The sequence below is a fragment of the Limanda limanda genome, chromosome 1 (assembly GCF_963576545.1).
Source record: "Limanda limanda chromosome 1, fLimLim1.1, whole genome shotgun sequence".
NCBI lineage: Eukaryota > Metazoa > Chordata > Actinopteri > Pleuronectiformes > Pleuronectidae > Limanda > Limanda limanda.
The window spans coordinates 30,659,180-30,679,114 of record NC_083636.1 but is presented as its reverse complement, the minus strand read 5'-3'; the positions used below and the strand labels follow the sequence as shown (position 1 = coordinate 30,679,114).

Below are 19,935 nucleotides of genomic sequence, written 5' to 3'. Positions count from 1 at the left end.
CAAGTTACATGAGACAGTGAAACTAAGCAAAAGTTGCAGTAGGTAGTGACGATCAAAGGAGCTATTAATATTGTTCATTTCACATGATATTGAAATAATATATAATATACTGCATTACATTGCATATTGCAATTTGACCCTGTTAACTGTTTTGCATTTTGCATTTCACTTTTAACTTCACTTTTTATATCTTTTATATGTTTTTATATAGATATGTTTATGTCTAAATAAAGGTTACTTTGTATAAATATTAGAAAAAGTGAGTAAATAAGAAGTAAATAGTGAGTAAGTATATATATTGTTTTTTATTATTATTGTTTTTAATAATATATGTGTGGTGTATTTATTGTGTTTTTATGTTTCTATGTTCATTGTATGCACCAATAACCAGAGCAAATTCCAGTTAGATGTAAACCTACTTGGCAATAAATACCTTCTGATTCTGATATAGTTAGCAAGGTTGTACAAAAACTGCAAGACATTGCCCCAAAAATGGGTGAAAGGATGTTTTAGGCGTTAGGGAAGAACCCATTAACCTTTAGTGTAGATCCGAAACAGGGGGTGGATCAAGAATAAAAAAAAATAAAAAAAACAGTTTTGACATTTTCCTTGATTTCTCACAAAACAATTAATGGATCTTGATGTGAAAAGCCAGACGCGTTTAGGGGATATTTATGATTGTGTGCAATTCGGTGCAGCTCCGAAACAGGAATGTGGATCTATTGAATTAAAATGTTGTTTCATGAGAGGACTGCTGGACCGTGGCAAATGTCTGTGCTCTAGTTCCTGATTTTTTGTTCCAATATGTATCAGCCATGTATTGTTAAAAAGGTAAACAATTCTAATTTGACAATTCAAGCTTGGTTAACCTTAAACTTATCTGCATTCGTTTCTAAGAATTCTAAGAAGTCAACTGCTTCCCATTTTTTTCTGAGCCTCCTCCCTGATCCACTTGTTCCCCCGGCTGTTTTTGTGGACAGATACTTATGCCCACCATCTGTTTAAGCATGTCAACAACCCTCAAAAACTCCCAGTTAACCATCAAGGTCAAGCAGAACCAGAACACGGCCATCAGCATCTGCAGCTGAAGCAACTGAAGCTAGATATTCTGCAGAATGGACGAGTGAAATAAACAATGATTGCACATGATATGTTTTCAAATAATATTTATTCTGTTACCTATATGAATGCATTTTTTGGGAATAGAAGGATCAGTATAACCAGTATTTGCAGCTGTCATATTATTCACATTGATGGCACAGGCCAAGACAACCTGCTTTCAAAGCAGCTGCTGCCCTTTATCAGAACGCTCATCTGTTTAATCAGCGCCAGGCGTAGTAAGGTTTTAATCCTAATCCACTTTGCATGTTGTTTTGTTTAGGTGATCACGGGGTTTGTCCGAGACACCTCTCCCAGCAGCTCATGAGCATTTTCACCAGTGTGTGTTTGTTTCTGACTTTTGTGAGTGTGTGGCTTCAGGGACGGGACATGCAATAGATTTACAGACACTGGGACAGGTGCGGCTGCAGGAGGAAAATAAACAATGTGTCTGAGGAAGTGAGAGGAAGGGATGGACAAAATGTAGCAAGGGCAGGTAAGGATGTGTTGTTTTGGCAACATTCATTTTTTGACAAAACAAATTATTCTGTTCATACTTTTGCAATGATGCTGTAAGAAAAGTAATTATAAGTAACATCAATTAGATTTATTATGATGATTCAAAATAGACATTCTTAACAACTTCAAAATCTGAAATGAAATTGATAAAATGACGGGAAAATTGGTTCTACTGCTCCATTATTGCATTATTCACAGGTTGCAAAACTCAAGGTCAGATATCTCACAAAGTATCTTTGTCTCCTTCAGTGAAAACAAGGGTCATGGGATGTGGGATGGGAAAATCGGAACTACGGCTGAAGAAATCTGACAGAGGTGCTTCCTTTATCCACAAACATTTTGTTGAACAGTCACACAAAGTTTACATTGAAATGTCCTGAACATTGAAATAATTGTGTGTCGTTCCCTTTTTCAGTGACCATCTCAGTTCCAGGTAAACATCAGTTTCATTCCAACATGTCTTTACACCTGTAATTAAACTTAATGCATTATTTGAGTTAATTCACATAACATCTTCAATCTCTATTCATTTTACTACGCTCTGTGAAGCTTCCACTGGTGAGTCTGACACAGTAAATGAAAGCATTGCAACATGACAGAGGAAGAGCAGTGTTGACTCTCCTCTTCTCTTTCCCAGCAATCAGGGCGGCTCTGTTGATCCAGCGCTGGTACCGTCAGTACGTGGCCCGGCTGGAGGTGAGACGCAGGTGCACGTGGAACATCTTCCAATCCATTGAATACGCAGGAGAGCAGGACCAGATTAAGGTTGGCACATAAGAAATATGAACTGATCCTTAATGTGACCTTTCCACTAGCTTTAATTTCAGCCATGGTAGCGTAATGGTGGATGAAAGTGGATGGGAAATTACGTCCGTTCACCGCTTTGCAAAACATCTGTACAACTACTGGATGGAGTGCCATGATTCATTCATGGTCTCCAGAGGATTGATGATAATGTGTGTGGTGATCCCTTCACCTTCCATCTAGCACTAGCATAAAGCTGACACGTGCTGTTCATGGTGAAATGTTTGACGAACTGCCATGAAACTCTACAGATATTCAGAGTCCATGGTGGATAAATCACTTCTATCATTTAGCCTGAATTACACAGCCTCACACAGCTGCTGTCCGAGAAGCTTTTTACCCCTGGGATTTTTTCATTGCTTCCTTTTCTCTCATCTCCTCCTGCAGCTCTACAATTTCTTTGGCTTCCTGATGCACCACTTCACCCCAGCCAGCAGTGAGAGTAAGACAATGAAGATCTCAGCTCCTGTTCTAATTCAATGACATTTCATCAGATAACTGACAGTCAGCACGCTGCTGCTCAAGACCGTACAGTCACCGTTCCCTCGCCGCGACTGAACCCACCTGCCCTCTCTCTCCTCTCTCGGGCTTTTTAACGCAGGGAACCTCATATCGCACATCTTTCGCGAGAATGAAATCTGCCACCACGCAGAGTGGGAGAGGTATTTCTGCTGCGAGAGCGTCGAGGTGCCAGACAGCTACGCCGGCCTCCACCTGACCTTTCCCATGACCTTCTGTGGGGTGTCGAAGCTGGTGGAGGCCTTCAAGCACAAACAAGTAGGCACACGGGCACAGAAAGCTCACTCGTGGCAGCTTTGAAACCAGAAACAGAAACGTATCTGCCTCTCTCTGTGGCACTGTTTATTCATACTTAATTCCTTTCCCCCCAGTAGCTGCTCCATGCTCGCTACGTTCTGCAGCTTCTCGGAGAGACCTGGAGACTTCTGAGAACTCTTACCAACATCAATCATGTCTCCACCTGCCATACGAAGGAGATTACCATATGCGGTACAGAGCAGCAGACCTTCCATGGACACACTTTGTCCCTGTATTTTCTCATACATTCTTTTGATCATCAACACTTTATCATTCCTCCCCAGGAGACTTGCACGGGCACCTCGAGGACCTGCTGTTGATATTCTATAAGGTATTCACAGCATGCAAATCACCACGTTGTCAGTGAGCGATGTTAACCTTTGTTAAGACCTGGAACTTGATCCGTCCAGAATGGTTTGCCGTCCTCCGAGAAACCGTATGTCTTCAACGGAGACTTTGTGGATCGAGGCAAAAACTCCTTGGAGATCCTGCTCATCCTGTTTGGGTTCCTGCTGGTCTACCCCAATGACGTGTACCTGAACAGGGGGAACCACGAGGACCACATTGTTAACATGAGGTACAGAGGACATGGCTCTCAGTTTGCTTTCACATTCTTAATCATATTTATTCTGCCTGTTGCTTTTACATTAGTGGTTTTGTGAGTGAGTGAGGGTTTGATTTTGGATTAAGTGTCGTCACCCTAACCCGAGTAATGCTTCATACAACTTTATACACATCGCATTCTGTTTATATTCAACCTACAGCTGATGAATAAACTAATCTGCTTATTTTATTTTTTCCAGATATGGTTTCACTAAAGAAGTTCTGGGCAAATACAGGGTAGGTCTTATTCATTTAGCTTTAACCTCATTATTTCAGGACATCCCCCTGTCCTCTGTGGATGAAGAACTATTTATCCTTTACTTCACTAATGTAATAGTTTTAGCAATATCCTCAGTCCTCAAAGTGAACCTGGATATGGAAATCTTTAGCTTTGTGACCTGCTTTTTAAAGATTTATGAGTTCTGAAGGAACAAATGGCCATAGGTTCTACAGGAATTGTTTAGAAATGGGCTAGCACATTGTTGGTTTTGATATTTGTATGGCATTTACTAAGACTGTAGAACCATGCTAGTAGCTATATTAGGCTGTAAATATAGTATAGTATGATATTTGCCATATTTACCATTTTATTCTTGTGCCAGCATGCTAAGATATCCTGATTTGCACTAAACACAAAGTATAACTGAGGACAAGGTCATCAGTTTTGCAGGTATTTGATCCTAAACCAAAACACTGGACAAACTGATATTTTAACCAGATCACCAAAGTAACTAAGATTCCAAAGTTACTACGATTCAGACCGAAATTTCATGGCAATCCAACCATTGATTGTTAAAATGTTTCAGTCTGGACCAAAGTGGTGGATTGACAAACCAACATAATCAACCAGGAGCCGCCTTACTTAAGACACACAAATAAGATATTGAGTTCATGACTTGGTTCTGCAGGTGCATGGCAAGAAGATCCTGAAGCTTCTCCAGAAGATCTTCAGCTGGCTGCCCCTGGCCACAGTGATCGATCATAAGGTGCTGGTAGTGCACGGAGGGATCTCCGACACGACAGACCTCGACATGATAGCCAGAGTGGACCGACACAAAGTAAGAGAGGACTTCTGCAGCAATAAAAGGAGAGATACTATGTTTTTTTCTTCTGGTGCGCTATAGGCTTTTTCTCAGTAACTGTGAAGTTAAAAAGCCCAAAGTCAGGTATAGAAAACGCTGAGGCCCCTCAAACATCTACAATGCTCCGTTAGTGGTCCAGTTGATACTTACGCTCAATTTTGATGTGCCACACCTTTACATGCACGACAAGCGGTGGGTCTGTCACGTCGACTTAGCAAAGCAAAGTAAGAGAGGAGGCTGATTTTACATACACATGCTGGAAGCGGTTGAACAATCACAACAGACTGGGTATTAACAGGAGGCGGGCTTTAAAGAGACAGGAGCTTAAACCAAGTGTTTCAGACAGAGGCTGAAAAGAGGAGCTGCAGCAATGAACATAAACTGTAACAGTAAACTAACTATGTAAACAAAGTTAAAATTATGAACCGGAATATGAGTATGTCCCCTTTAAATTAATACATTGTGTGGTGCAAATCTCTGGATATTATCAGAACATTTCCCAGACAGATGTGTTTGTGTGTTCAAGCTGTGTGTTTTTGAATGTGTGCAGTACGTGTCGGCCCTCAGGCCTCCGAAGACGACCCATCATGCAGTAAACGGTGGTAAAACCATGAACAACAATGACAGAGACGCCAGCGGACCAGTGGAAGCCAGGCGTCGAGTGTGCTCTTTTAGCCACCACAGCTCGCCACCACCTCAGTGGCATGACCTACCTCGCCGCTCGCTGCACAACCTGCCAATGAGCCGTCAGCTCAGTTGGTCGGTGGAGGAGGAGCTCAAGAGGAGGCGCAGGCTGGCCGGGCTTGACCAGTCCTATGGTGAGCTGCCGAGATCTGACTCTGACCCAGAGTGCAGAGCGACAGCAGAGACAGACGAGCATGAGTGGAAACAGGTAAAAGATGGACAAGAAAATCCATCAGCCCAATTGTTTGGGTTGATGGAAACCATTTCTGACAGTCCTTCGCCAAGTGATTTGAAACAGACAGTGTTTGTACCATGTGTGGTTCATCCGACCAGATAGTGGACGTGTTGTGGAGTGACCCCATGCCCCAAAATGGCTGCGTTCCCAATGAGGTGCGAGGTGGAGGCTGCTACTGGGGTCCAGACGTCACTGAGGAGGTGCTGGGGAGACACAACCTGCAGCTCCTCATCCGCTCCCATGAGTGCAAACAGGACGGCTACGAGTTCTGCCACAACCGCAAGGTGAACACAAACAGCCACACAGCTCACTGATTTTGGAGGGACAAAAAAATGTACTTGTAGCCTTGGACTGCTGCTACTGTTAATAAGTTAGCATTTACCAAGAGTCTTCTGTTTAATCCAGGTGCTGACAATATTTTCGGCCTCAAACTACTATGAGGAGGGCAGCAACAGAGGAGCCTACATCAGAATGGGTCCTGACCTGGTCCCACACTTCATTCAGTACCAGGCCAGCCGGACGCGCAGAGAGCTCACCCTGAGACAAAGGTTAAGATTAGGATTTCACCGTTTGTTTTGAAGGTGTTCCAAGTTGTACAGTTGAATTCAAATGTTTTTTTTCTCTTCGTGGTCCTTGTCAGTGTTGGGTGGACGGAGAGATCAGCGCTACGGGCCCTGAGGGAACAACTGTTTGTGCATAAGTCAGATCTCATCAGTGCTTTCCAGGAGTTTGATCCCAACAACACAGGTACAATACACTGAGCGGTAAATATTAATTTTACCACCCTGATATAAAACATAGGATTAATTTGTCATTACTATCGACTGTAAACAAAGATGTACGACATGTCTCCAGTTCCTCTAACTCTCCAGAAATGGGGAGCAGTCTTGTCATCCATCTTTACATACAGTCTGTTTATTACTTATTGTATACGTGTATCAGGATGTAAATAGTGGTTTAGTAACAATAACCTTCCTCTGGTACGTGTCTCAGGGATGATCAGTCTGAGGCACTGGGCCAGTGCCACAGAGAGTGTGCTGAAGCTGGGTCTGCCCTGGAGGGTGCTCCGCCCTCAGCTAGTCAGCAGCACCCAGTACAGCATGGTCGACTACCAGCAGTGGATCAGGGAGCTCTCCATCACTGAGCCCAAACTAGAGGTCAGACTTATTTGATTGGAATCTGTGTGTGCATGTTTCCTTCATTTGTTTCTCATCCTAGACACACAGAGCTGCATTATCATTATAAATTCGTCTTTTCCATTACAGATATCTGACACCAGCATCCTGGAGACTATGTACAAGAACCATTCAAACCTGGAAACCATCTTTCGGATCATAGACACAGATCACTCTGGTCAGTAAGCACCTCAGCCTAATTCTCTAACACACCCTTAATGGCTTTCTCTGCTTTTTCCTAGCTTTTCCTTCCATCGGCTGGGAATATAACACCCCTGCTTTTCCATGTGGTCTTACCACAGCTGTATACCTATAAGTGATTGACATACTCTTCAGATACTATGCATCTGTAGTGGAAAAACGATAAACAGTGTCTAAAACAAGGCCTTAAATTCTGCACCAAATCAATTGTGTCTCTTTGGCAATAGTGATAAAACTAGAGATATACAGAAACCACATGGAAATCCACACAATCCATGTTTGTATTTAAATCCAAACCCAATTGCACTGGATCACATCTATGACCATGGTTTCTATGTCGCCGTGCAGGTTCGATCTCTTTCGAAGAGTTTCGTCAGACCTGGAAGCTGCTGAGCTCGCATCTGAAGACAGAAATCAGCGGCGAGGCCATCGCAGACCTGGCTCAGAGCATCGACTTCAACAAGGATGGGAGCATCGACATCAATGAGTTCATGGAGGCCTTCCGGCTGGTGGACCTCTCCTCACATACCTGAGAGGCTGGACCAGGAGCTGGAGCTGCTGGAGCTGCTGATCTGCTGCTTTGAAAACTGCCACAAATACACTGGGACACTCATCTGTGGGGATTCAGAACCAGTAGCATTTCACCTGCATGAGCTTGGGGGGGCCGACAGAGTGAAAACTAGACATTTATTTTCTACCTCTTTACCTCTTAGACTGTTGGCTGATTTTTTAAGATTGTGCATAATTTCTTGATTACCTGTTTAGTTATGTAATAAAAAAAATCAAATACATAACCCTGTCTTTGCCTTTAATGATAAGGGAGCTGTTGAAAATGTCTTAAGAAGTTAAGAACTTACAGATAAAAAGGAACTATTTAGATTTTACACTTCAGTGTGTTTATGGGTCTTAGAGATAATCAGTGCATATGTTACAGCTTTATATAACCTTAAGCTGCTCAAACTTTAAAAATGCCACAACTGGGCATGAAATGTCCAAAACTGGAGTTCTGAGGGTCTTTAAAAAGTATTTTATTATTGTTATGGGGACTTTTACAATCTATAGCTAAAGGAGACCGTATCTCAGCCCCTTTATTACAGTCAATAAAAGCCATTATCCTTTTATGACATTGTTAATGTTTTATGTCAGATTTTCCCTGATCAACTGAAGAGGAGGCTGGTTGAGAGGAAAGCTTCCCGTCGCTCAGTCGGCACTAAACATTGAGAATCATACAGAGCTTCATAAAAAGACTCCTGAACAAATAGGATGCAGGTCTCTGGAGTGTCAGTGGGAACTCCTCCACTTCATAAGCCAGGATCTGGAGAAAGTCCCAGCAAAGGAGGTGATGGACTCTTACTTTGGACAAATGGATGCTCTCTCCAAGCAGGAGAAGACGTCACACAGGATTATTCTCTTACTGAGAAAAACTGTTGACTTGAGAAATAGTGCGTCCTCCGGACCAACCAGCTGTGGAGCTCCAGACTGAGGGTGCAACCTCAGACGCCACCGTCCAGCCAGAGCCCACTGTTACAGTCGTCTCAGAACCGCAGCCAATCAGTGAACAGACCGGCCCCACTCTTAGTCCTCTTGAGCAAACCTCAGTCACAGAGCAGGAGATGGAGACACTCTCTGACTTCATTATTGACAAGTATCTTAACAATGGCAGCTTTGAAGATGCCAGGAACACTTTGATAGAACAAACTAGCTCCTCTGTGCTCCACATCTTTGTTGGTTCTGCCTCTCTGAGGTGATCAGGCCCGTGCCTCTTGAGTTGTCTCCTCTGATGAACGCTTTGCTGACGTCCAGAGTGTCATACCTCCTCAATATATCAGCTCAGAAATGATCTATTATTCAATTAAAGTAATTTTTAACTCATAATTGGGTAAAATCTTCCCAACATTCAGTTGTCAAATCATATTTGATGCCTTCAGCATAGATTTGATGAGTTTTCACCATTTTCTGATATTTTATGGACAAAATAGTTCATTGAGAAAAGTTGAGAAAAGTTTAAAATAAAAAGAACAAAATACTTACAAAAGAAATTCACGGCAATGTATGAGTGTGTTATCAATCCATTACTGTTATTTTGTGGTCTTGGTTATTCGAAGTATAACAATCCTGCCTTGTTTTGTCTGTCCCATGTTTTCCATGATTTCATTCCACAAAACTACAATCATCATTCACTACTTCACCAAATGTGTAAGTTTACTTTCTTTATACCTTTGGTCTCAACACCAGCATGTAGCTCAGACCCTTGGGATGGGGATGACCCTTCTGCGTGAGGTGATATTATCCATCCTTGAAAGCTGCTTAATAAGTTCAACTGCCAATCAGTCTTTCATGCGTGTGTGGACGTGAGCCCAGGACATGAATCCTATCAACTCAAGCCCTGCTTTGATGAGATGTCTGAAATAGTTAGCCTCATGATGTAAACACAGCGACCACAACAAACGCCAATGTTTACAACATTCCGAATAAAAAGAAGTACAGAGATGAGGACATTTTTCAATGTAAATGAAATTTTAATAATATTCTAAACAGCATAAAAAAGGAAATACAAAGATGTATTTACAATGTTGTCAATCAGGACACACTCAAACCCACGACTTGTTTAAATGCTGGCACACGTATAGTCGCATATCCATAATCTGATCAGCCATAAGGGAAGCCAGCTATTATTAGATGTTGAGTCTTTACCTTAAGCTGGTACAGACAGTGGGACCTGTCCTGAGTAATTACATCAAACAGATCTTTCTATGAAAAATGTTCATGTGCTCTTTGTGTAGAATCAGCTCAGGACGCCTCCTCTCAAGTGTCCACTGTCGCTCAGCCCGTGCTCGATAAGTTTGATGTCCTCCAAGTCGTCTTTGATGACGCTGATCAAATGACTTAAACCGTCCTGCTGCTGCTTCAAGTGCTGAGAGTGAGAGAAAAGTCAACAGTGGTTCAGTTGATGCCATAACCTTTTTATAAATGCAGGCAGGTGGTTGCATACAAAAGGTCTGGGCATGTGTTTATAAACAGCCTCAGAATCAGAAATGCATCATAAACAAAATCATGGACAAAATCTCTCAGAATGACACTCATGATTAAGATGACAAGTTTGAGCGTTTTACTTCACTAGGCTCCGGCTTCATCATTCCCCAACATATGATTACATAGACATTAAGGGAGTGATTAGCACATATTCATAACCCCCATCTGAGCCTACAGGTGGATGCTAGGGCTGAAGAAACTGGCAGCAATACTGAAGGAGCAGCATGGGCAACTAAACGGAGTGATGGGAAATTTTCTCTGCTTAAATAGATTGACTAATAGGTGGGGGTGTGAATTATAGATGATTGTTGAGTGTGAGGTATGTCACATGATGTATGTCACATGATTGGAGCAGCGCAAATCGAGCTGGCTGCCTGAACTAGCTCGCAAGCACCGCTCCATATACTGTTTCCCATGAGGGGAGAGATGTTTTGCAATCTTTGATGAGAAAGAGCTTATTATACTTAAAGTGACATTTGTATTGGCCGTGACTGGAATACCCGCCGAGTCCTACAACACCAGAACATCTAATCACATTTAAATCACCCATAGCATAAACTGGATGTCCCTTGCACAATGAAAGTATTTAACAATCAAGGAAACGCTGCTCTTTTTAAATTTCAGCAGCTTTCCTTGGAATAATCCTCAGACACTTGATAAATACAGACCACAGACAGGACTAGGGGGACGATAAAAAATAATCTCACTTGTTTGATTTCTCTGAGAAGGTCTGCATCAACACTGTAGCGCTCCTCCGATCTCACTGCTCCAAAGTGGTTCTGCATCCGGATCTGGGACATTAATTCATTCAAACGACCCTGGAAGATAAGACAAAATTAGAACTATGATCTCCAACATCAGCACAAAGCACAACAATAGTGTCCATTCTCAAAATATATTGACACTTGACTGATGTGTCAATGCAGTATTGTATATTTTATAATAGCCTTTCAAGATAAAAAAACCTGATTAATGAATACAAATATCAGTGCTTGGTGCAGAGTGTACTTGAAACTGCAACAGGTTCGACACACTTGCCTTGAACTGTGTGGGGGCATTGAGTTCAGACTGAATCGTGTCCAGCTGCACCCTGAGATGCTCCTCATCCACCTGGATAGCGTAACCACTTTTTCTCTGAATTTCCTGTTTAATCAGCACCTGCCAAGAAAACAGCAGAGGAGGGGGAGGAGGAGAGATAAATATGTATGACTGATTGAAGCAGAAAAGATAAAGAAGACAGTTCCAGGGCCTTCATTCAAACCCTGTGAGGTCATCATGGTAGTCGACACAATTAATTTTACTAATCTTGGAAAAGGAGAGGCAGCAACAGCCAACAAATGTTCCCAGAATTAAGTTAGAAAAGGAGGCGGTTACCTGCAGCACTCTGTGAGAGAGGTCCATCAGTTTCCTCTTGTACTGGGCGATCTTTGCTACTGTGGTGGCCTGGTTCTTCTGCAGATCACTGATGTCATTGGAGATTATCTGTAGGGCCATACATGCGTGTGCGTTCATGAGTGAAAAGATGGAGGACGTTTTCTCACAGATTTTAAATTGTATTTTAACACAATCAGCACAAAATACTTGTTGCCTTCTCTACTACATAAGCTGAACAATAAAGTAGAGTAGATTAGTGTCACCAGCTGTGTCCAGTGCCTTTTTCCACTCAGGATTTAGAGAAGTAAGGAGCAGAGTTTTCACTTGACTTACATCCACTCTGGTCTGATGCTGCTTGGTCATCTGGTCCTGGGTCTGCAGTCTGCGAAGGAGCTCCTTAAAACCCACCATTGGAACTGGGATCAACCTGAAGAAAAGCATCACAAGACTCTGAGTGACAACATGCGGCTCCAGCTTTTCATTGACTTGATTTCATGGTGTAAGGACCATTGGGTAGGCACCATATAAGAACAATGAAGGGTGTTAAACATTATTTTAAGACTCTATATCATGTTCCTGTTATGGAATTTGGCATCAGGTGGAGTTGCCATTGCTTTGAACCATGTTTGGTCAAGCATCGCACCTTTCCAAGTCTTATGATGTGAAGCCTCATTGAAATCAGCCCTTAAAGGAAAATTCTAGTGTTTTTAATATGGGTCTTACTGTCATAACTGTAGTCGTTCTGACTGTGCGACAAACTAATTCTTCTCCTTAAGTCAAACCAGTGGTCCAATGTCTGATTTAAGCTCCGTTTGGACACTAGTTTTTCATACGTTTGAAAATATTTCTGATAATTATACATTTCTTTGGAAGGTTTTAAGATACTGGAACTGCTTATAGGTTTATTAAAATATTTAAGTAAAACTCCACAGCATTTGATAGCTCCCTGCAAATCAGAAAAGTAAACAAAGCTTGTTCAGAAATCTGACCGATCAGAAAAACTATCTTATAACTGGATGTGTTGATCTTTGTCATAAATACAAGCCAGATAACAAGAGCATGTTCTCGATGTGTACATTCCCATCAATGTACTTCTATAGTTTCCAGTATGCTCTCTTGCTTAACACATTATATTTCTAAAGTTGTGCCATAGGACATAAGATTTTGATAGGGTGAGTAAAAGAAGTAAGACCACTTAAGAGTAAATCAAAAAGCAGCAACTAGAGGATTTCAAGAAAATCAGTTTCTTTTAACTGCTCTCCCCCTCTACACATTATTCATACACTATGGCTTGAATATATTTTCTCAATAGACTTACTTATCTGGTTCGGGGTTGTCTACCTTGGCCTGCTCCCAAATGATAGGGTCCACTCCTAATAGGAAGAGACAAGATCTTGGTTACAATTCAAGATGAATTAAATCACAGACTAGCATTTTGTTGTAATCAGTGAGAAGACGATAGGAACATGCGTACGAATAACACTCGTACCTGCAGGAGCATTTTGCAGCAGCTGTTTGAGCTGTGCTGGAGACAACTCTGTGCGTGTGACGGACATGGCCACTCCAATCTGGGAGAGCTGGACCTTGACGTTGCCCTGTTCCAAAAAAACGAAGAGTGTGCTGGCGGGGATCCGCTTGGAGGTGCCATTAAGGGAACGCTCCACCACGTAAATGATCACCTCGGTCCTGGGGGACAGAGGACACATCAAAGAAGACCCCTCATAAATAATGAGATGATATTAATCCAAATTTGTCTAATATTGTTTGTGAAAAATCCCCATTATTTGCATTACTAACAAGGATACCATATGTGTAGACGCAGTACCGTTTGAAATTTTATAAACACCTACTGGTCATTCGGCAGGGCTTTGACACCATCCACATTGACAGTGAGTGTTGGATTGTTTCCCAGGACCTTATGGATAGACTCCACCAGGTGCTGCTGCTGCACTCGCACATCAGCTTCCTTCCTAGCGAGAATCAAAACCACTAAACCATCCTCATCCTTGCTCACTGGGCTACAGCTATAGCCCACTGCCTAAGAAACACAAGACACAGATCACTACCATGTTATTCAACCTCAAATGAATCAAAGAACACTTGCAACCTCTCTAATGAACTATTTCTTTTTACCTTGAACCTGCAGAATGGGTTCTCCTGGGTGAAGTCCACCGGTGGGTTGTTGTTGCTGTAGTAGCCTTTCCCGGTGCCCCAGTAAGCCTGCAGCTGGTTCCATTTGGCCAAGATGGAGTCACGCTCATCTCCCAACAAGGTGGGCGCTGACAGCGCGGTGACCTGCTGGTAAAGCTGAGTGGGCTGAGGCTGACTCTGCTGCTGGCCAAACAAGCCTCCTGATGCAGTGGAAGAGATGAAGAATTACATTTTCTGAAACAACATAATGCCTATGTACTTAAAAAACTACTGATAATTACTTGTTATTTTTACAATATGTGGAAGCTCACAAATAATTTACCCTTACTATATTTACTGTGCAACCCTCAGCTAATGATAACATTGATGCTTTGTCCCTTCCTTATTGTTGTTGCCCTTTACAGCAGCGAAAGGTGAACAGCCCGGCGGCATAACTTATTCAAATTGTGTTGAGTCAAATTTATTTCTGAAACGGCGCAAAACACTGTAAAAACACTAATAACTAGGGCTGCACCTATAGATTGGTGGCCTAGGTTAGATGACCATGGGCAATTATTTCCTTTTCAGCTTGCTCTACTGGTGAATCCATGTTTTGACTAGGCAGGGACACCTGCTTTACATAATCAATTAAATCTACGCGTCGCCCCAGCCCCATGATAATTAGCCTTTGCTTGGTTTTTAAATGAGAGATTACAAACATTGCTTAAAGTGAACTGTCCTTTGTCCAGACTTTTCTGGAAAAGGCTGATTGAGATTTTTGCAAACACAGTAAAAGTGCGAAATTTTTGCATTTCATAATAGTCTTCCAATAGAAAGGTCATGGTCATTACCATGTTCCAATCATGACACTAAAAGTGGTATTGGGAACTTTGATCTCTTACCTTGCTGCTGCTGAGTTGACTGGATATTAAAGCCTCCAAACCCTCCAAGACCAGATGCTCCTAAACTCGTCCCAAATCCTGTTGTCCCGGGCGCAGTTGCAGCGCCAAGCCCAGAGGAGAATCCAAAACCTTTGTTCTGTGTGTTACCAAACAGGCCTCCTAAAAGAGAAGTGTGTGCCAGCACAGTGAGAAAACATAATCCACAGTCTACAGAAAGAAGCTGCAGGTTTTGCTGAAGGATCACTGCAAACTGACTCATGTTGGGGTGGAGTGAGTGAGCCATCTTGTGGAAGCTTCTATACGTGTTGCCATTTAAATACAAAGCTGAGCATGAGGCAGTAAGCAACAGTTTTGGGAGAATGGTCAAGAAGATCGAGGGATCAAATATTGCATTCTTTTATTGGTCTCCTATTACCTCCGCCAGAAAGGGTAGCGTTTTTGTCCGTCTGTCTGTCAGCAGGATTACGCAATAACAATAATTTCCATGATTTAACTTTTTCTGGTGTCATTATATCTTGAGGGTTATGTTGAATTATAGAAATATGAAGGAAGCAGACCTGTGGTGTTGGAGGGAGCCGCAAAGCTAAAAGTGGACCCTGGTGCAGCAGCAGTGGTTGCAGTCGCTCCGAAGCCACCGAATGTGCCTGATAAAACAGCAGATAAAGCGAAATGAGACAGAAGACAAGACACAAGAAGAGGCGAGAGAATGACAGAACAAAATTGCTGACTATTTGAGGTCAGTAGAAGCAGAAAAATTATCATACTTCATTTTATAAAAGGGGAAGTGAATTTTCTTTTCATTTGCCACTTTCCTTCTTTCTTACATTTACAGTGAAAATTGAGTGGCTTTCAACAGCAATCAAATGAAACTAGTGCATCATTTAAAATTGTGTCTCTTCATGCAAATGGAAACAACAATGCATCATGTGTGATGAGATAAATCACTGAGTGAGACGACAAATCACTGCACCACAGAGACGTGAATATGGATGGAAATGTGTGTTTACAGACACAGACGGTACAGAGTAATCAATCAAAGGTCATCTACCTGTGCTAGCCAGGCTATTACCAAAATTGAATACAGTGCCAGTGGTGGTTGCTGTACCAAAGCACCCCACATTAAAGCTGATTGCTGCCGGGTTGGCATTTAAACCAAACCCCCCAAAACTACACCCACCAGCCGTGGTGTTTCCAGCTCCCAGCCCCCCAAATCCTGCAACCAGCGCAGGCAGGCAGCAAGAAAGAGAGAATGACATGGAGGAGTAAAGGTCAGGTCATCAGGAATAATAGGAGCTCAGTAACTGGAAACAACAGTCATTAGGTGCCTTAAAAAAGATACAGCTCACGAATAATATCAAACCCACATGCTTTATAAATAACTTTATAAAGGTATCTTACCAGTGTTAGTGGAGCCAAAACCAAATCCGGTGGCTGGTGCAGCAGCAGCGGTGGTGGCTGCCCCAAAGCCAGGGGCTGTAAGAGCTTCAGAGAATAAACATTTTCACTTGAGTGCAACAAGTAAACTTTGTTTTGGATTGGCAAGAAAAATAAATGGGCAACATCTACCATGAAAAGCTGTTTCGCGTCGTACTGTTTACATATCTATCGTGACAGATATTATGCTGTATGGATTTTTTCTTAGAAAATACATTCATGGTCTCACTCTTCTTATCTTCACGAAAAGCCAACTATTGTAGTTGATCAAGTATATATTCAAGTATCTGTTAGGGCCAAATATTATATTGTCCATTCTTCTTTTAACACCCTGTTGAAACAAAAGATTAAATGAATAAAATCTACACAGATAGAATACATCATGTATTTCCATTCCAAATCACAAGTGGCAAACCACAATTATGTTCTAAATCTGATGATTTTACAATTATTAAATGATCAGAATATGCATTTATTTTAGAATAAAAAAACTTAAAGACTGATGAGGCTTTGCAGAGATGCATCTAAATCTTTAAGATAAAGCCCTTGTACAGAACTGGTATAAACATCTGTTCTGGGTGATCGGAACATAAGAAGACAGCTTTTATTACATGTGTTCACATCACATTAAAATGTGTCCTGAATGTGTCTCGTGGCAACTTGTGATCGGATCTCAGATGCTCAATATGCAAATAATAACGACTGTCATTTGTGTTAACAGAGACAAAATGACGTTGTTTTTATGCAGTCTGAGCTGACAGATGTGTCCAATGAAAATGTTTCTGTGTGTTTGGACACAAGAAGGAGAGAAAAAGCGAGGAGTGAGGAGGGGCTGAATGAATCTCTGGCAGCTGTGCTATGAATAAACAATAATGTAAGAAAAGTATCAGTCATCCTATTCTGGACATAAACAAATGAACGTAAGGAAACTGAGAAGCGTAAAATACATTTGATTAATTGTGAAACTATAGAGGGGCAGAGGACGTCAGCTGAGTAGGTTATCCTTCATATGTGGCCGAGGACGGATTTTGCGTTTACACAGTGAAAAGAGTGTGGCCTCATGTGTCCGACACCAGCTCCCAATGTAGTCTGAATGATCAGACCTCAGGACGCATTGAGGACACGGCTGGGTGCAGTCAGACCATAAGTTAGATCAGACCACTTCAGATCAGATTACTCAAGATGGCAACTACACATCTGGTTAACTCCCAGCTGCAACGAATGGTCTTTGACCCAGTGGCTCAGACAGCACCACTGGTGTGTCTCTCCAGTGACTTCTGATCGACATCGCCATGCAGGCCGTGATGACGACGGGTCAGGAGGAAGCGGAGGAACCTCTGGCAGAGAGGATCAGGATCAGGGAAGTGGACTTACTGCCAAATCCGGATGAGGCTGTGGTGGTGGTGGCTGAGGGGCCAAAGCCAAACGCTGTGGATGCTGTGGTCTTTGCACCAAATGAACCGAATGAAAACCCGGGGGCGCCTTTGTAGGGAAACAGAGAGTGCCGTGAATGCTGGGATTTCTAGGACAGTACAGCTACAGTGCAGCGTTACACTCATCTCTATAAAATCTACAACAATCCTTTGCCTACATTGATAAACATTAGCTCCTTCTGAGCATTGCCATAAGAGAGCCTGTGACCCAAGCATTTCATTGCAAGCGACTGCTAAATGTAATCGTTGTGCATATGACAATAAACTCTTGAAACTTAGCAAGTGACGAAAATAATGTTGTTGCTGCTTGTGTTTAATTGTTCGTTGCTGATTGTGAATGTTTCTTGTTTCTCAGGTCTCTCTTGGAAAAGAGATCCTGATCTCAATGCGTCTGCCTGATTAAATAAAGTTTAATTTAACATCTATGCTAACGTTAACACATATTCGTTACCTAGACGACTTTGAAATGACATTGTCTAACATGTGTGGCCTTCACAAGAACACAGATGATGCTGTGTGTTATACGACTGCACACCTTCAGTTGATTACTTCTCTCATATTTTTCAAATCAACCACAAACGTGACGTCACATTGATAAACAAAACTCTTCAGCTAATGCTAACCACAACAGCTAACAATGTATGGATAATAATAATAATGATAATAAAAGCGAACTGGTCCACTTTGAATTGAGAAGGAGCTACTACGTGTGTGGTTGTACAGTAAACTTGACGTGTCGTCACTTCGCAGCGAGCATTTCCCGTGGAGTTTATCATGAGCCGGTAGCTGATGCTCATGCTACAGCAGCTCGATGTGAGCTAGCGGCTTACTGTTTACATTCACCGATAATGTAAACATACCGGAGCGACGCCACCTTCACGGTCAGAGCGGAGCTTATCCGGCCTCATTGAAATACTCTCAAATGCATTTAAAACCCACTCACTTGCCGCTGTGCTGCCCGCGGCACCGCCAAAATTAAACGCCATGTTGACTGTCACCGGAAGTAGTTATTTTTCTTCTTCTTCTCTTTCCTGTTGACTTGGTGCAGTTACCATTCAGCGCAATAAACGCATCAGCGACCCCTGTGAACAGGGTGTGAGAGGTGTCCACAAGCTACTGCAGGGGTCAGCAGCACCAGGGCCCGCACGCACCTTTATGTGGCCCCATAAGAAGAAGTTCATGTGAGGGCCCCGCTGCCTGAGCCCCACCAATACTGTTGATTAGTGTCAAGTGTAAATGACTAAAATAGCAGCTTTGTTGAACTGACCGAGGCAGCGTGAGCTGATTGAAGTATTCAGCATTAGTTGGACAAATTGTTATAATATGTATTTCTGTGTATAGCAACAAATTACATTAAAAACGAACATTTCAAGCTTTCTTGTAGGATATTTCAGGGCTCCTAGGTGTCCTCTAGTGGCCACAGAGGCACCATGCAGGGTCGGCTCTGTACTGAAAGCTCTGTACTGTAGACTGAATGTTAAAGGTTCAGTGTGTAAGGTTTAGGTGAAAGAACTGATTGAAGTATTCAGAATTAGTTGGACAAATTGTTATAATGTATTTCTGTGTATAGTAACAAATGACATATAAAAAACGAACATTTCAAGCTTTCTTGTAGAATATTTCAGGGCTCCTAGGTGTCCTCTAGTGGCCACAGAGGCACCATGCAGGGGTCGGCTCTGTACTGTAGACTGAATGTTAAAGGTTCAGTGTGTAAGGTTTAGGTGAAAGGGAATTATTGGCAGGACTTGAATATAAAATAATCCTTGTGAGGTTTCCACTAGTTGTGATCATCTAATTGTACAAATTGTTGGTTTTTTACCCGAGGATTGGCCCTTTATATTTAAATACTTTATAGTTAAATATTTGTATTGGTTTTTAAATTTAACTGTTCTATAAATGAGGTTGTGAACATAAACAAACCCCTTCTAAAAACCCCTGGATTATAGAAATGAATACAACTCGAAGATTTGATGTATGTAAGAGCTACAGAGGTGAAGATTATCTTTTTCATTATGAGAAATTAACCTTCAAATATATATTTATTTAGTCAGAAAAGAAGACACTGCTAATGTTTATGGTGAAACAAAAATGTCACAAAAAAACCCTGCTTTACATCCCATGCAATACAGACATCCTGGCAGACAAGGCTAATGCCTGTTTACTTCCTCAAATAGGGTCACAAGGGTTATCATGACGAAACAGCAACTGCCACTGGAAAAATGTAGGGTAACAGAAAATAATGATTTTAAAAACACTTTTTTATTCTGCAGTGTATCTCGAATGATTCTGTAACCTTCAAATATATTTTATGTCCCAGTTCTTTTTTTAAACCGCCCTTAATCACGGAAATCATTCATAATATATCCAGAATCAAACTTATGCAGCAGTAGAGAATGTCTGATGGTGCAATAC

At 41.9% G+C, this 19,935-nt stretch overlaps 2 protein-coding genes across 4 annotated transcripts; one reads left to right on the top strand and one right to left on the bottom strand.

The window, feature by feature from the left end:
- Positions 1 to 353: 353 nt before the first annotated feature.
- On the top strand, positions 354 to 7,952 carry LOC133003892 (serine/threonine-protein phosphatase with EF-hands 2-like). Its single transcript, XM_061073718.1, has 17 exons — positions 354 to 1,594; positions 1,867 to 1,932; positions 2,033 to 2,382; positions 2,809 to 2,863; positions 3,023 to 3,198; positions 3,315 to 3,429; positions 3,522 to 3,568; positions 3,648 to 3,814; positions 4,041 to 4,077; positions 4,749 to 4,898; positions 5,473 to 5,814; positions 5,940 to 6,125; positions 6,247 to 6,389; positions 6,482 to 6,588; positions 6,835 to 6,998; positions 7,107 to 7,194; positions 7,566 to 7,952. The coding sequence occupies exons 3-17, from the start codon at positions 2,194 to 2,196 to the stop codon at positions 7,748 to 7,750; spliced, it is 2,151 nt and encodes a 716-aa protein (XP_060929701.1). The 5' UTR covers positions 354 to 1,594; positions 1,867 to 1,932; positions 2,033 to 2,193; the 3' UTR covers positions 7,751 to 7,952.
- Positions 7,953 to 9,721: 1,769 nt separating this feature from the next.
- On the bottom strand, positions 9,722 to 18,515 carry nup54 (nucleoporin 54). Of its 3 annotated transcripts, XM_061070823.1 has the most exons (15): positions 18,467 to 18,515; positions 17,465 to 17,572; positions 16,055 to 16,138; positions 15,705 to 15,869; positions 15,214 to 15,300; positions 14,657 to 14,815; positions 13,758 to 13,975; positions 13,475 to 13,662; positions 13,114 to 13,310; positions 12,943 to 12,997; positions 11,958 to 12,051; positions 11,625 to 11,732; positions 11,289 to 11,408; positions 10,958 to 11,068; positions 9,722 to 10,131 (listed from the first exon to the last, which is right to left on the bottom strand). In XM_061070823.1, exons 1-15 carry the CDS (start codon positions 18,507 to 18,509, stop codon positions 10,003 to 10,005), a joined length of 1,866 nt encoding a protein of 621 aa, XP_060926806.1. In that variant the 5' UTR covers positions 18,510 to 18,515; the 3' UTR covers positions 9,722 to 10,002. The 3 variants fall into 3 exon arrangements, with proteins under 3 accessions (XP_060926806.1, XP_060926789.1, XP_060926797.1); XM_061070806.1 differs by lacking the exon at positions 15,705 to 15,869; XM_061070814.1 differs by lacking the exons at positions 15,705 to 15,869; positions 17,465 to 17,572 and having other exon boundaries at positions 18,467 to 18,514.
- Positions 18,516 to 19,935: the final 1,420 nt, after the last annotated feature.